Source organism: Gastrolobium bilobum, unplaced genomic scaffold, assembly GCF_033153095.1.
Source record: "Gastrolobium bilobum isolate Gb01-03AN ecotype WA unplaced genomic scaffold, APGP_CSIRO_Gbil_v1 utg164596, whole genome shotgun sequence".
In the NCBI taxonomy this organism is placed as follows: Eukaryota; Viridiplantae; Streptophyta; class Magnoliopsida; order Fabales; family Fabaceae; genus Gastrolobium; species Gastrolobium bilobum.
In genome coordinates this window covers 8,021-23,074 of record NW_026898318.1, presented here as the reverse complement: position 1 = coordinate 23,074, position 15,054 = coordinate 8,021, and the positions used below count along the sequence as shown (strand labels likewise).

The following is a 15,054-nucleotide window of genomic DNA, read 5'->3' as shown; positions in this document are numbered from 1 at the left end:
CACTAAGCCTCAGTTATGTGTTAATTATAATACTATATTATTGTATTTATTACATTTTATAACATACATGCTTCAATCACGGTTCTTTCCTAAATGATTGATTGGTCTAGATTTCAAAATATTGGTTTAAAGTAGACAATTATTAAAAAAAAATGAAAAAGTGTGTCTTTTTAAATGACCCAATTTGTGTCGTTTCACTTTTACAAAGAGATAAGACCACATCTTTTTTTTGTCCACTTTCTCTCTTGTATGATCTATTTCTTTCTCACTTAAAATGACATAATTTTACATTGTTTAAAATGACACTTTTCCCAAAAATACTTATCATTAAGGGACGCTTGGTAAAGGAGATATTTTTTTGTTCCGGAAAATATCCTAGGATAGTGAATTTCCTTTAAATATTATCAAAAAGCTATTTAGTAGGTTAACCTTTGATTGGTTGATTGTAAATGATTATTGAAGATGTGAGTTAATTTTACAAAACTAACATTTGATAAATTTTTGAAACAAAAATTCTAATATGCTACAAAATGGTCAAAACACAACGTTGGGGATCGAATCCAAATTTTCCAAATAAATTTAACCGTTCTCAAACTAGTTTCATTATCAAGCCATAACAAAATATCACAGCTAGAGTTTTAACAACAGAGAATATTTTAATTATGAAAATATTAAAACAATGTTATTTATATCTTATAAATTATGTAAATTTTCCTATCAAATGAAAATCCAATAATATCCATCCATCTAGTGATATTATTTTAGGAAATTCTGATTCACAATTTTAATTTCCAAAAATTTTATTTTCCTAAATTTTTTTAAAAAATCTTGGTACCAAACATGGGTAACTAAGATTCCCAATATGAGCTTCCTGAAAATGTAAAATTTATCTCCACCAAACGTCCCTAAAGCTTTTATACATCCCAAAAGGAAAACCATTCCTCACCAGTTTAATGACTTAACAGATATAGATAAAAAAATTACCTACCAATAAAGCATATAATACATATTTTTAGTACATCCTAAAAGGAAAACAAAAACTAGCCAAAATGGAGAAGTTATTTACACCCATATAAAATAAGTAAATTCCTAACCAAGAAGCAATGAACAAGCCGTTTGTACAGTTGTAGGTATACATGTAAAAATGGACCTAAGGACTAATATATGCTCTTGGACAAAAAGAAACTGACATTTACCGGTAAAAGACAAAGATTTCCATCTTTTCTACTAGTTTTATGTCACTTCTCCTCTTAGTGCTGAAGCAGCTCTATGAATAGCCCTGGCAACCCTCCAGATCTCATGCTGAATTGCTACAAGTCTTTCTTTTTCACTCATTTTGATCGCCCTAGACATAGAGTCAGCGATTCCAGGGAAGAAATCCAATTTGCTTTCATGATCGCTAGGAGGTCCAAAAACCTGTACATGAGAACAAAAAATGTTGTTTATCTCCCTATACCAAGCATGATAGACTAGTACAATGCAATAATACAAAGTAAACTACTTATTAATTGAATGAAGAAATATCAAGCAACAGAAGGGGATCTCTCGCAAGTATGGTGCTTAACATAAACTTACAATCATGCAGCAGCGGATCCAAAAAATATTATTTATGTGACATTTAGTAATGGAGGTTCAGGACAATGTCTTCGAATTTTTTTTTAAAGAAAATTTTAAATGTATTAAAAAAACAAAAGAATATAAACAAAAAAAGAAAAAAAAACTTGAACTTACTACAAAAATAAAGTACCTTTTGGGTCCCCAATAAAATTTACAAGACCCAATTTAATCTCTTAGGAAAAAAAAAAATTTGACTCGTGATCTCTCTGAATTTCAAAATAAACCCATGTTAGTCTTTTTTAGGGATTAATGTAAGTCTCCTTTGAATTGCAGAGGGACTACGATTTCAACTAACCGGATCTATTTTGAAATTGAGAGAGATTGAGAGTCAACTTTTTTTTTTAAAAGTTTGAATTGGGCATGTAATTTTTGTTGAGGACTCAAAATATATTTTATTTTATTTTCCAAAAATTTATGTGTGCGCTTGCACACACTTGCAACAACAAAAGTCCGCCGATGCAATCATGTGTGTTTCAACAGACAACTAGTATATTAAGAGCATCAAATCTAATATAACGTCTAGAAGATCCAGACACAATATATAGGCCACACCCTAGCACAATAAAAATCACATTTTGATGAAGAACAAAAAAATACTATGTTGCCCCGAACTTGGATGTTGGTAAGGATGAATGACAAGAATGCACGAACATGAAATGTTGCTAGATCTCCAAGCAACTAAATTAATCATATCCCTCATTCCGTTTGTATTTCACAAAACTACAAGTTTGAGTAAGTAATAATTGCCAAACTATAGAAACAGTGAGGGGATAAGGAGCAAGCAATATAATCATCAAGTCTACAGCAAGATTTTCAATTCCAAAATGATGATAGAAGTTTCCACAAAGCCGTTGGACTATATTAAGTCATAAGAGAGATCACATTTTTCTAATTGGTTCATGAAAACTTTTAATCAGCATTTTAAAGACATTGAAGGCAGACAACTCACAAGATGCTTGAACCATTTCCTTCCTCGAAGTCCAGCCGCATCCAAGAAGCCTTTTTCAGCAAGCATTAGTCTATCATTCAATGCCCGTTTTTTCATATCTAAAAAACGATCTGATGCTTCTTGCGATCTCAGAGTCTGCAGTTCAGAACAAAGACATATATGAGAAGATAAGATGGCAGTTTTAAATATTAAATAATATCAATACATGACCACCAGTTGCAGTTCTGATTTTACCTTTGATTCATCATCAGCTTCTTTGGCAGCAGAAGCAAATTCTTGAATTGAGATAGTCAGTGGATGTAGAGAAATCCGCTCATCTAACAAATTGCTCAATATGTTATTGTACACCTGCCAAAGCAGGGGAAGATTATATAGTCAAAAATGATAAATTAATGCTTTGCAATTGATGGCAGCCATTGCAATGCAACATCAACATTGATCGAACTTAATTCAATTCACCTCACATTTCACTCTCTTTGCCTCAGCCATATATTAGCCTTCTATAGTTCTATTCATCCTTATTAAATAGAAATCTACTATTTTTCAATTCGGTTAGGGATAGTTTGCCCATTTCATTTTTATATTAATATTAATACTAACAAATCCTGATCCTAGTTCAATTTATTAGGATGGATAGAGGTCCTAGGTTCAAGTTGTAGAAACAACTTCCAGGTGTACCCAAGAAAAATATTATGGACGATTAAGACACTAATTTATGAATTATAATAATTTAATGATGCAATGCAATAGATGAAAATGAAATAATAAATACCATTAACTTAAGGGAATTATTATAAATTGTATTTGAACGTATCAAAACTGGTGTTTGCAATTAACCCTCTAAATAAAATTCCTTGGCTGGTCTGATAATCAACTTCCTATCCCAAAAGACAGTACTTAGCCAGAAGTTAACTAAAATACTTAGTGAAGATATGTGCATACCTGTAACTGATCTGCATAAGAAAGATAATTGAAAGGTATAATGGAATCATCAGCAAGGCGAAGGGCTAGAAGCCCCCATATTCCAGCAACTGATACAACAAAGAACAGAAAATATATATATACATCATCTTATGATTGACACATGGATTAACAAGCTATTGAACAATAAAACAATCCTTTTAAATGCATATTACAAGGGGTTAAACAAGAAATCTAACCAGCCACATGGCGCTGAAAGAATGGATCTCCAGACACAGTCATCCAGGAATAGGAGTCGAAAGCAGTGTGATAGACAGGAAAATCTGAAAAAAGAAAAAGAAAAAAGAAAAACACTACATTATTGAATACCCAGGGGCCAGGGCTATAGATAAATGACAGATTATAGACATTGGCATATAGAAGCACACTGGATACAAACATCTAATTCTTTTATTGCAAAAAATTATATGCTTAAAGAATCTAGGGATTGATCACTATAGTTCTGGCTCCTACATAATTATTATAGCTAGATAAATATCCAAATCCTATAATCGGGCTGCTACACACCAAGGTCTTCCACGTGATATCAATAAGCATTCACTAGCAAACATCAATAAAAGAATTAGATTGGTATTAATTAGTCCTGATTAGTAACAATTAGCATTAGCATTGATAGGGTTTACCTTAATATGCATTAGCATTTATTGGCTTTACCTATTACTATTTCAAATACTTGCTATAAAGGCTACAATGGCTGTTTGGAATAAAGAAAAATAAATCACTTCTTTCTACTCATTCTCCCAATCTCTTCTCTCCCTCATGATTAATCTCTCATTCTCTGCAGTTCTGCCCTCCTCCATAAATTCACTTAACAAGTGCTTTCATAGACTCTTGCCTCAATCATGCCAGCAACCTGTTCTCAATAGTACAAGGCTCAATTGCAAGCAGTGCAACAACTAGCCAGTGGCACGGCTGCCACTGTCAAACAATTGCACCAAGATTTACTTGCATCAAAAGCAAATCAACTAACAGTTGAGAGCCTCACAGCACTTTTGGACCAATGTGACCAGCATCTTGTAGCGGCTCTTTAACTGGAATCCCCACTTCTTCCTTCTCATCCACCCATTCGCAAGAGGCATTCTAGGCTGCAGACCACTAACAACCACCACTACAGCCAAGACAACACCATATAGCCCATCACTATGCCTTATGTTTCTGCGCATCTCTTCCGGGTTAGCCTCTATTTTCAATATTACCATACTCACCCACACGATCACCTATTGCTAGATGCAATACACCTCAACGCTCCCGCCACCACTTGCTATTAGGAATTGGCGGCAGAAAAACTTCTACCAAATTGGAATGCATTTGACCAGGCTATATGTCGCAGCTTTGGTCCCTTCGAGTATTAGGATCTCACTGCCTTCCTTGCCAAGATGTCTCGTATTGATCTATCCTCGATTACCAAGCCACCTTTGACAACCTTTCCAGCCAGGTTGGTTATCTATCTGGAGCATTTGTACAGCTTGTTTATCTCTGCAATTGCGAGTGTGCATGGCAGGCCAGGCTCATCAGCCTATGGACTTGCATGATGCATTTGCGATGGCACATATGTATGCTTCAACTCAGCTTGCCGCGCCTCAGCAACCAGCCATTTCAGCCACCACCCTCAAAAGCAACATTGAGGATGACTCATTATTGCCAGAGCCTGTCGAACTAGACCCACCTGAACCATTCACAAGCTGTGTCTCAACTTGAGGACAAGTCACATCTCCCTTGGGAAAGAATGTTACGCACCAAGGTCTTCACGTGGTATAAATTAGTATATAGAAGCTTCCATCAATAGAAGGATTAGATTGGTATTTAGTATCAATTAGAATTAGCATTTATTTGCTTAACCTTTTTAGTATGCATTGGCATTTTACCTTTTAGTATTTCAAATCCTTACTATAAAGGCAACAATGGCATTATGGATTAAAGAAGAAAAAATTACTTCCATTAAATCATTCTCTCAATCTCCTCTCTCTCTCTCTCTCAATCAATCTCTCAGTCTTGCCTCTCTCCCTGCTTCACTATCATTTCTATGCAATTCTTCCCCCTCCAGAAATTCGCTTAACAGTGATAGCCAGAAACACAAGGACCATTGAAGTTCTGAGCCATATTTTATATGAAAAAACGTCAACTAACATGACAGAATTCCATGACCTCAGATCTAGTGACCCAACCAAAGAAACCATGAAAGAAATTGAACCTTAATCGACCTCACCAGAAACTAAGTGCCTTTCAAATCCTGGACTAGCCTCCTAAATGGCCCAAAAGATACATTAAAAAATTAAAATTTAGTGGCACAAAATGCATACGTGTGTATGTGATATGAACCAATCATTCTACTCGAAACATTGGCATGACTTTTCCATAAGTCATACAGAACCCTCTTGTTCATCTCAATGAGGTATGTACCTCTTCCATAATACACATCAACTGATGGAACCCCTGCATGGTGCACAAACGGGGCAAAATCAGAATCAACTCTACTGAGCCTCTGAATCTGCAATCAATGAAGGAAAAATATTGGTTGTAAGTGAAACAGCATTTACATTACAGCTAAAAATCACTTCTCATATTAAAAAAAGATCATTGACAAGTAGAAACAAGTGCTCTACATTAGAGTTTCCACCAGCGGCCGCCCAATTCTTATATATCGTTGTACCCTCAGTGTCAGGATCCTTGATCTGCAATAAACATATATGGCAATTAATGTTCAGCATTAAGCACATACCAGGAGCAACTATATTTGAAATAATAATATAATATCCATATGAATGCTTGCACATGCACGTATAATTACTTCAAATACCTCTTTTGTGACCTCAAGAAGGAGATTATCTAGCTGAGGAGTTGAGCCAGCAAAGAAACCACGCCCTTGAACAGCACAGTCTACGTTAAGGTATGCCACAGCTTTGGAACCAAGATTAACAAGGTTTTGCTCAACCCACTCAGTGGATCCAATCTACATAAATGGATAAACCTGATTTAGCAAGCATATTACAGGAAGCAACACCATAATTGAAATGAAGCAAACTCGTCTAATTCGATAATGTGCATATCTGGCTATAGCAAAAGCACAAACTAAGTTTTAGAGATATATAAATCCATTAAAATAACCTTATCTAAGAGCTTAAACTTTTGGATTAAATTGGTTCTTTATATAGTATCAAAGTCTTGATGTCACGGGTTCGATCATCACCATCCCCCATTTAATTAATAATTAATTAAGTCTTATGGAGTATGTGCATTGTCCATCCTTCAATCCCAGTGAGCTCTCACGAGAGAGAGAGCATATTAGAGAATAATATAAACCATTAAGAAGGCTCTCCCAATAACTTAAACTTTTGGGTTGAATTAGTTCCTTTGCACTAAGCAATAAAATTAAAGTGATAACAGCACATTATAACCATTCCAAATGATAAATGGAGATAGAAGCACTATATGATATCTACCATTCCAAATTCTTCAGCATCCCAGCTGCATAAAATGATGGTCCTACGTGGAGTCCACCCTGACCGCAACAGAAGAGAATATCTACGAGCAATGTCAAGTAGAACAGCTGTCCCACTGCTAGGATCAACAGCACCATATGTCCATGCATCTCTATGGTTCCCTAACAGAACATAACGATCAGGTTCTTCCATTCCCTTTATAACCGCAAAAACATTTTCAATAGTAGCCACCTTCTTTTCACCCTAAAAAACATATAAACATGTACATCAAAAAATCAATATATTTTTCAATATTGAAACCATACCATAACAGACATGAATAACAATAATAATAAATTGGATACAGAAAAAATCATAAATTTTGGTCAAAACCTGATAACTAAAATTGAGGAGTGTGGGGCCAGGACCAACATTCCTAATACTGGAGGACTTTAGGGTACTCCTCCATTCCGAGGGCACAGGACCACCACCAAGGGAACACAAGACCCTTTCAGCAATTTCAGAAGATAAGGGCAAAGATGGAATTTTGGGGAATCTTTTCAAAACCTCACTATCTTCCAAACCCAAACTCTCTCCTCCATTGACCCCACCCCAACCAGGGCTCAGTGGGTCCCCTATTCCACCCCTCATGACGTGTCCACGCTCAAACCCCTCTCGCCACGTGTCACCGTCGGTGAACACCAGAACCGCCGCCAAACCATACTTCTCCGCCGTTTCCACCACCGCGCCGCGCGACAACCCGCCGCCGCTCCTCGCCACCGCCACGCACCCGGAGACGTTCACCCCCAGCGCCGCCAGGGCGCGGTAGTCCTCCTCCCTGCCGTGGTTCACGAACACCGCCCGAGCCCGAGCCGAGCCGGACGGCGAATACGCGTGGTACGGCGGCACCACGCCTTCCGGTCCGTACCGGCCCGGTTCGGCGAGGATGAAATCCGAAGTGGAGCCGTCGCTAAAATGCGCCGAGAGGGACGAGCGCACGGGGTAGGAGAGGAGGGCGTTGTAGGAGGCGGTTCGGGTTCGGAGTCCGAGGTTGTTGAAGTGGTTGAGGACGTAGCGGGTGGTTTCGGAGGCTGGTTTTGTTCCGGCGAGGTGAGGGTGCATGGTGAGGGCGCGGAGGTAGTCGGAGATGGTGGAGTTAGAGGAGGAAGAGAGGAACACGTGGCGAAAGCGTGACGCTTGCCGGGAAGTGGAAGTAGAGGAAGGTGAATGCAGGGAATAGAAACCCAGAATGCCGAGGATAAGAATCACCACGAAAGTCACCAGAGGAGAGGTTTTTCCGGTGAAAACCTTGATGGGTTTTAACAGAAACTGAACCATTTTACTGTTTAATGAAACGGTTACAGGTTACAGGTTACAGAATAGAAAGAGTAAGGAAATGAGTAAAAAAAAGTGAAGAAGAAACAGAGGAGGAGACACTGTTTCTAGGATGAAACGAAGAGTGTTATTTAATGTTGCAGTGTCATGGACTCATGGTGAATGCTGTATATATTGATGTTTTCAAATATAACATAATATAATATAATAAAAAAACTATTTATGCCGAAGAAAATTTTCGATGCCACACTCGCGTTAAAATGTTCCATTATAATGAGATGAGAAAGAAAAAGATAATAGGATTTTTTCATGTTTATGTGAATATAGCATAAAAATATTTTATAGTAATAATAAAAATACTAAATTTATATATAATATAAGATATAATGTAAATGGAGGCTATTCGTAGTATTTCTTTAGCCTTTTCCTCTTATAATCATGTGTTGGATCGAAATCAAATTATCAAATTCGTAATTTGATTTTATCCGACCATAATAAAATGATTGTAAAAAATCCTAAAAAATTATAAGTATACTCTATTTCTACAGTATAAGCGGAGTTTATTTGTGAGAGCTTGAAACGCATTGACCCTCATTTTTTGTGAATTATGTACAAGAGTAACGCCTTGAATTGAATTAATAAAAAAATTGGGAAAAAGAAATGAGAGTGTATACCTTCGCATCCGCGATACTCCGTAGCAATATCAATGTTATTTCCTTATCCTTATTTCTTTTTTATACTTTTATACCGTTCCTTTTCTTTATGGGATTAAATAAAAAGAAAAAATTCACTTTTTATATAATAAGTAAAGATAAATGTGTTTATCGTGTTTTATGAGATAATTTATCTTATACACTCACAAAATATAAATAGGATTCACTTTTTCTTCTTCTTTTTTTTAATCGATCTTACTCTCTTTTTTTAACACGAAAAACGTATTCCTATAAGAAAAGTAAAAGGCGAAAAGCACATGTAAAATACAAGAATAATGTTTTATACATAATACATCCCTATCATACTTCTTATATTTAGCATAATTTACTTATTAGACTTATTCCTTGTTCCAATTTAAGATACTAATTTGCCCTTCTTGAAATATACTTTTGAATCTTTCCCCCTTTTTTTTCTTTCCAGCTTGAATTTTGTTAATGAAGAACCCTTACTGATGTAACCTCTCCTAATTTCCTAAACCATAAAAGAGCTATTATATAACTTGTTTGAAATTTTAAAATTTTAAAATAAAAGATCTATCTTGGGCCGGCAATTCTCAACCTAATATGATAATATGAATAGAACACAACTACGAATGGAATTTTCTGTGACCGTGTCAATCAGGATTTGTGTTCATGTCAACCAAAATTTTTGAGATAGAATAAAGGCTTTTTGACCGTACTAGTTTACAATTTAAAAATTTGACCGAATTAAGTTTTTGTTCAAATTTATTATTAAACTAATGCAAAATGACATATTTGTCATCGCGTTAAGACATGCAGCATCTGGTACCATATTATACGTAATTCGAGCTGTTTAGACGCAATAGAGTCAGTACCGCGTTTGACCCTACAAAGATGTACCACCTAGACTAATGTGTTTATGGTGTCAGACGTCAACATCATTCCCATAGACAGACGGTTTATGGTGTCTTTGTAGGGTCAAACGCAGTACTGACTTTACCACGTCAAAGCAGCTCGAATTACGTGTAACACGGTACAAATGTTGTGTGTCTTAATGCGGTGATAGTACTAACATGTTGTTTTGCGTTAGTCTGGTAATAAGTTTGACCAGGAGTTTAATTTGGTCAAACTTTTTACATTTTGAACTAGTATGATCAAAAAGCCTAGAATAAACATTATCGTGTTAAGGGTATTTATATTCATGCTTAGCTGTTTAATTTAAACAGCTATATAATTACAAATCTAATCTCACATATCGTATTTTTATTTATTAATTATAGATTATTTATGCGATTTTTATTTTTAAAATAAGATATGCATGTTGTGTTATGTCAACTTACATAATAAATGGGTAGTATTAGTGTCATTAATAATTTTGACATGAATAATTATTCAAGTCATGGTCTAGTTAATGATATTTATATTGGGGTTTATGTCCCTCCTGGGAGGATACATTTGTTTCCTGCACACTCACCGCTTTTCGTGCCAAATATTTTGATTTTTTTTACTAAGTGATGGGACCCCCTTCAAAAAAAACTATGTCTATTGTAGGAGGGATCAATTTTCCTGTTTCAGGACAATTGATTTTCCCATTTATATTTATGTCGAATTTGTGTCCATTCAAATTGTCAATTCTAAATTCATTAATCTAGACTTTGATAGGAATTTTTCTTAATTTAGTCATTTCCCATTAAAACTTTAAAATGAAGTTCCTAATGTAAATTTTATGGTGTGAAAATATGATATGCTAAAACTAATATGGTTTATACTTGGAATCTTCCAATTAATTACGAGTTACCAACTAATACTCATAAGTTAAAGAAAACCCCATAATCAATGAGCGCAAAGTTATGGAGTCTGAAACCAATATATATGCTTCATTTCACATAAATATCTGGAATAAATTTTAACATATTTTCATCCAATAATAGAACTTGATAATGCACTACTAGAAGATGCGCAAATAGCGAAGAAAATTTATAATGGCAAACTTTCCATCCAAATGGCGACGGAAGTTGCGGTGGTACATAATTTGTGAGGGAAATAGGTCCAAACCTCCGTCGCCATATTCCCGTCGCCAAAACCATCTCATTTTCGACCCAAATTTGTCGCAGATAGCGAGAGCTTTTACATCCATCGTAAAATATGTGAATACGACAGAGTTTTGCGAGGGAATTATTTACGACGACAAAATTCATCATAAATCTGGGGATGAAAAACTGCGACGGTGATGGGATTTTAATCATTATAAATTGCGACGGAATTGGCATTGGTAAGGTTTTGCGATGGAATTTGCAACTGAAATATTGAAAAATTTACGACAGATATGTATTTTGTCGCAAACATTGAAAATTTTATCCATACATTCAACTTTGAGAGAGTTGAATCAGCATAGCAATTACAGTGATTTAGATATAAGTAGGGGAAGAGTATATGGAGAAGATGCAATGTAGGAAATGTTCCGTTAGAGGATTTTGGGTTTAAGCGCTCTAATGGCGGCACCATTGTTGCAAATTCGACTCAAATTTGACTCTTGGAGTTGATCAATGATGATTATATGTCTTTCCTAATGGCAAGGAAAATAAATAACTTCGAAACAGTCATCCACCAACATATAGTGAAAATTGTGCAGTAGGACGCATCCGTAGATTTGTGTGCTCAAATTAATAAATAAAACATGCATTATCTTTCATGATATGGAGTTTAAGATATTGGTGAAGTAGCAGTTGTCATGCCAAAATCAAGTGAATCATTATAAATTATTATGCTAGAGTACGACATTGTCATTATACAATGATAATATCCTTTAGAATGATCCTACATAGCTCCTGTTTCTTATTCTTTTGCCATTATAGAACATCTTGTCATAGATAAAGATATATCAGAAGAGATATTGGACAAAATATAATAAAGAAGAGAAGATAATGAGAGTTAACGTAGCGAGAGAGGGATATTAGTTCTATGTGAAACAATAGAGGTGATATTTTCAAAACAAACTTGTTATCAGGCATTTCATAACAAACAGGGATGTTGGTATATGAATTTGGTTTGACTCATTTATCATTAATTTGTATGATTTTAGGAATAGACATATCAATTGTGCCATTTTTATGATTTTTGATATGAATGCTTAAATCCTTTTGAGAAACACCAAGGAATTAGGATTCTCTTAAGGGAGTAAAGAGTTAGAATGTCAAGGGATTGTGTTTTAACTAATTTAGGAGAATTGATAGGCAATATAAAAAAGGCAATTAATTAAGATTTTAATTCATAACATAAAGGGAAAATTGAGGGAAGTCGAATCCCTAACTAAGTTTCTTGATTGTCAAGTATTTCAAAATTTACCTTCTTTTTTGTTATTTAGTTTGGTTTTCATACAATATTTGGGATCAAATTTCATTCAATTCTCTTGATTGATTGTCCAACTTAAGCGTAAATATCGAATTAGTGATTAAAATTCTAATCCTCGTGAAAATGATATCGTACTCAGTATACTTTATTACTTTTATGACTAATGCACTTGCTGAAGTCGCAACGCATGTCGCTGTAAAAGAGAGATTTAAAATACATGTATGATCATTTTCTTCTAATTTAACTAAGCTCATAAGTCAAATACTGACTAGAGCGCCAGAGTGCCTTGCATGTATCTAACCTTATTTGTCCCAGACAATTAGACTTATCCAGCATCAGAATCATCATCTCGCAGATACCATCCTGCATAGCAAATCAACAAATCTTGTCATAATCCTCATTCAATTACCACTTGGATCAGACTCAACTGTGTATGATCAAACCAAACTCCTCTCGGACTGATCCATTAACATGCCATATTAGAGCTGGTTATATTAGGTTTAAAACCCTGCTTTAATTTTATAAAATTCACAAATTGGTTAAAACTTAGGAATATAGGGTTTTCAAATTTAATTGTGATTCAATAGCTTAAACTTTTTTAAAATATCGTTTCTTAGCATAATATAAAGTCTATATGATTATGTGCTTTTAGTCTTTGATCTTTGTTGTTATAATTTTTAAATAAAATTTAAATTTTAATACAAGATAAGATAGATTATATATTATCGACAATCAAGCCGAACTTCCTTAAGAAAATTGTGCTCAATATACGATTATTTATAAGCTTTAAGGGAAAAGTGTCTATCATTTAAAATTACACAATTTACATCCTTTCACTCTCACAAAGAGGTGGGACCCACACTTTTATTTTTTTTTTCAACTCTCTCTCATTCTTTATCTATCTCTTTCTCTCTCTTAAAATGACACAATTTTACATCCTTTAAAATTATACACACTTTTCCCAAACTTTAATTAATACCTCTTTCTATTTTTCCAAAAAAAAGAAGAAAAAAAGTACATATATAAAGGGCTAGCTAGGTTTATACATATTTACACGTATAGCACTATTGTAATAATTCTGTCACCAAAACAATATCCATGCTGATATGAACCAGCAACGCTTATCTCACTACTGGAATAGTGACCATTTTATCACGTTTGGACAAAAAAATTATCAGACTGCCACATCAACAGTACATTTTGCTAAAATGCCATGCGGCATAATTCGCTACACAGTGTAGCGAAATATGTCACGTCAGAACCAAAAATGTCACATGTCAAATTTTGAGAAATTCGCTACACAGGGTAGCGAATTTCTTAAAATTTGACATGTGACATTTTTGGTTCTGTGCATTCTGACGTGGCATATTTCGCTACACTGTGTAGTGAATTACTTGCATGCATAATTCGCTACACTGTGTAGCGAATTATGCCGCGTGATATTTTGGCAAAATTTACTATTGACGTGGCAGTCTGAAAATTTTTTTGTCCAAGCGTAGCACTTTGATCACTGTCCCCTCACTACTCACATGAATATCTCGGTTTTAAGGGGCATATATTTTATCTTATAGATTCTAAGAATAACCAAATTTGTGGCCGTAATTGTCATTAAAGCAGCTCTGATCAGGCTTTGTTTAAGAAGCAGACATGAAAAATTTTACCTTTTGCTCGAATTTTATGTTTTAAATCTTTGTTTGGTGTGATGCATGAAAAAAGAATGAGAATCAATGTCTTCACACACCCTTTAATTGTCACTTCCGTGATCCATGCCAAAAGTAATGTGAGACCATGCCTGAGTGAGTGGGATGAGCATTACCTCTTGAGCATCCATTATGTCTCTCCATGAAAAAGATATAGATGCCAGTATGCCACCATGACCATGCAATCATTATAATATCCTTTTCATTGAGCAAAGGAATTTCGGGGTAATCCTGCTGTTTCCAAATGATTCTTTATGTCCAAACTCAATGCTCCACGTGTGTATCGTGAATTTTCAGTTGTTTATATCTGCACAAGAATAAGAAATTTTATATTATTTTTAGCCGTTGAACCACTTGTATACAACATGAATAGGAAGATTTTGTATATGGGTTGAATCATTTTCGTGTTCGTGTTGGCAGAAAATGACTCGAGAAAATTCGTGTCATGTTGTAGGGTTAACTCGCAAATTTGAAATTGACTGACGTCAATATTTTTACAAATTATTCATATGGTGTCATGTTATAAATGTGTCTTATCATGTCATATTGACCCGCATAATAAATAACAAGGTTGTCAACTTGCATAATAAATAACACAGTATGAGTTTGCAGATTATTCATATCATATTGTATCAACCCGTAAAATAATAAGGTCGTTGTTATACCTGAATGGCAGAGATGTCTAACCGTAGGTTAGTTAATTGATCTAGGATCTGATTCGCTCTCTAGATACCTATGAATTAGGTATCTTGGGAGTAGACAATCACAACACACTGTATAGTGGCTTATGCCAAAGAGGGGGTGGTGTGTGCTTTGTGTTTGCATAAAATATGTTAGAGAGATATCAACCATACTTGTGGTCTTTAGTCTCTATTTGTAGAGCTTACCTTGGGTTTCACGTTGTTTGGGCCTTCTAAGGATATGGACCTTACCTAGGTCCATAACAGTCGTGTCCACATCAAAAGTTTTAATCCGATTTCAAATTCGCTTTGTGTTCATGTTGAGTGTATTCGAGTTTGTGTAGTGTC

The 15,054-nt window shown here is 35.0% G+C and overlaps 1 protein-coding gene across 2 annotated transcripts; it reads right to left on the bottom strand.

The window, feature by feature from the left end:
- Positions 1–949: 949 nt before the first annotated feature.
- LOC133314872 (probable glutamate carboxypeptidase AMP1) lies at positions 950–8,405 on the bottom strand. 2 transcript variants are annotated; one of them, XM_061516405.1, is made up of 10 exons: positions 7,360–8,405; positions 6,988–7,230; positions 6,345–6,497; positions 6,130–6,219; positions 5,948–6,035; positions 3,727–3,810; positions 3,509–3,597; positions 2,801–2,914; positions 2,567–2,701; positions 950–1,416 (listed from the first exon to the last, which is right to left on the bottom strand). In XM_061516405.1, the coding sequence occupies exons 1-10, from the start codon at positions 8,302–8,304 to the stop codon at positions 1,234–1,236; spliced, it is 2,124 nt and encodes a 707-aa protein (XP_061372389.1). In that variant the 5' UTR covers positions 8,305–8,405; the 3' UTR covers positions 950–1,233. The 2 variants fall into 2 exon arrangements, with proteins under 2 accessions (XP_061372389.1, XP_061372390.1); XM_061516406.1 differs by having other exon boundaries at positions 6,151–6,219.
- Positions 8,406–15,054: the final 6,649 nt, after the last annotated feature.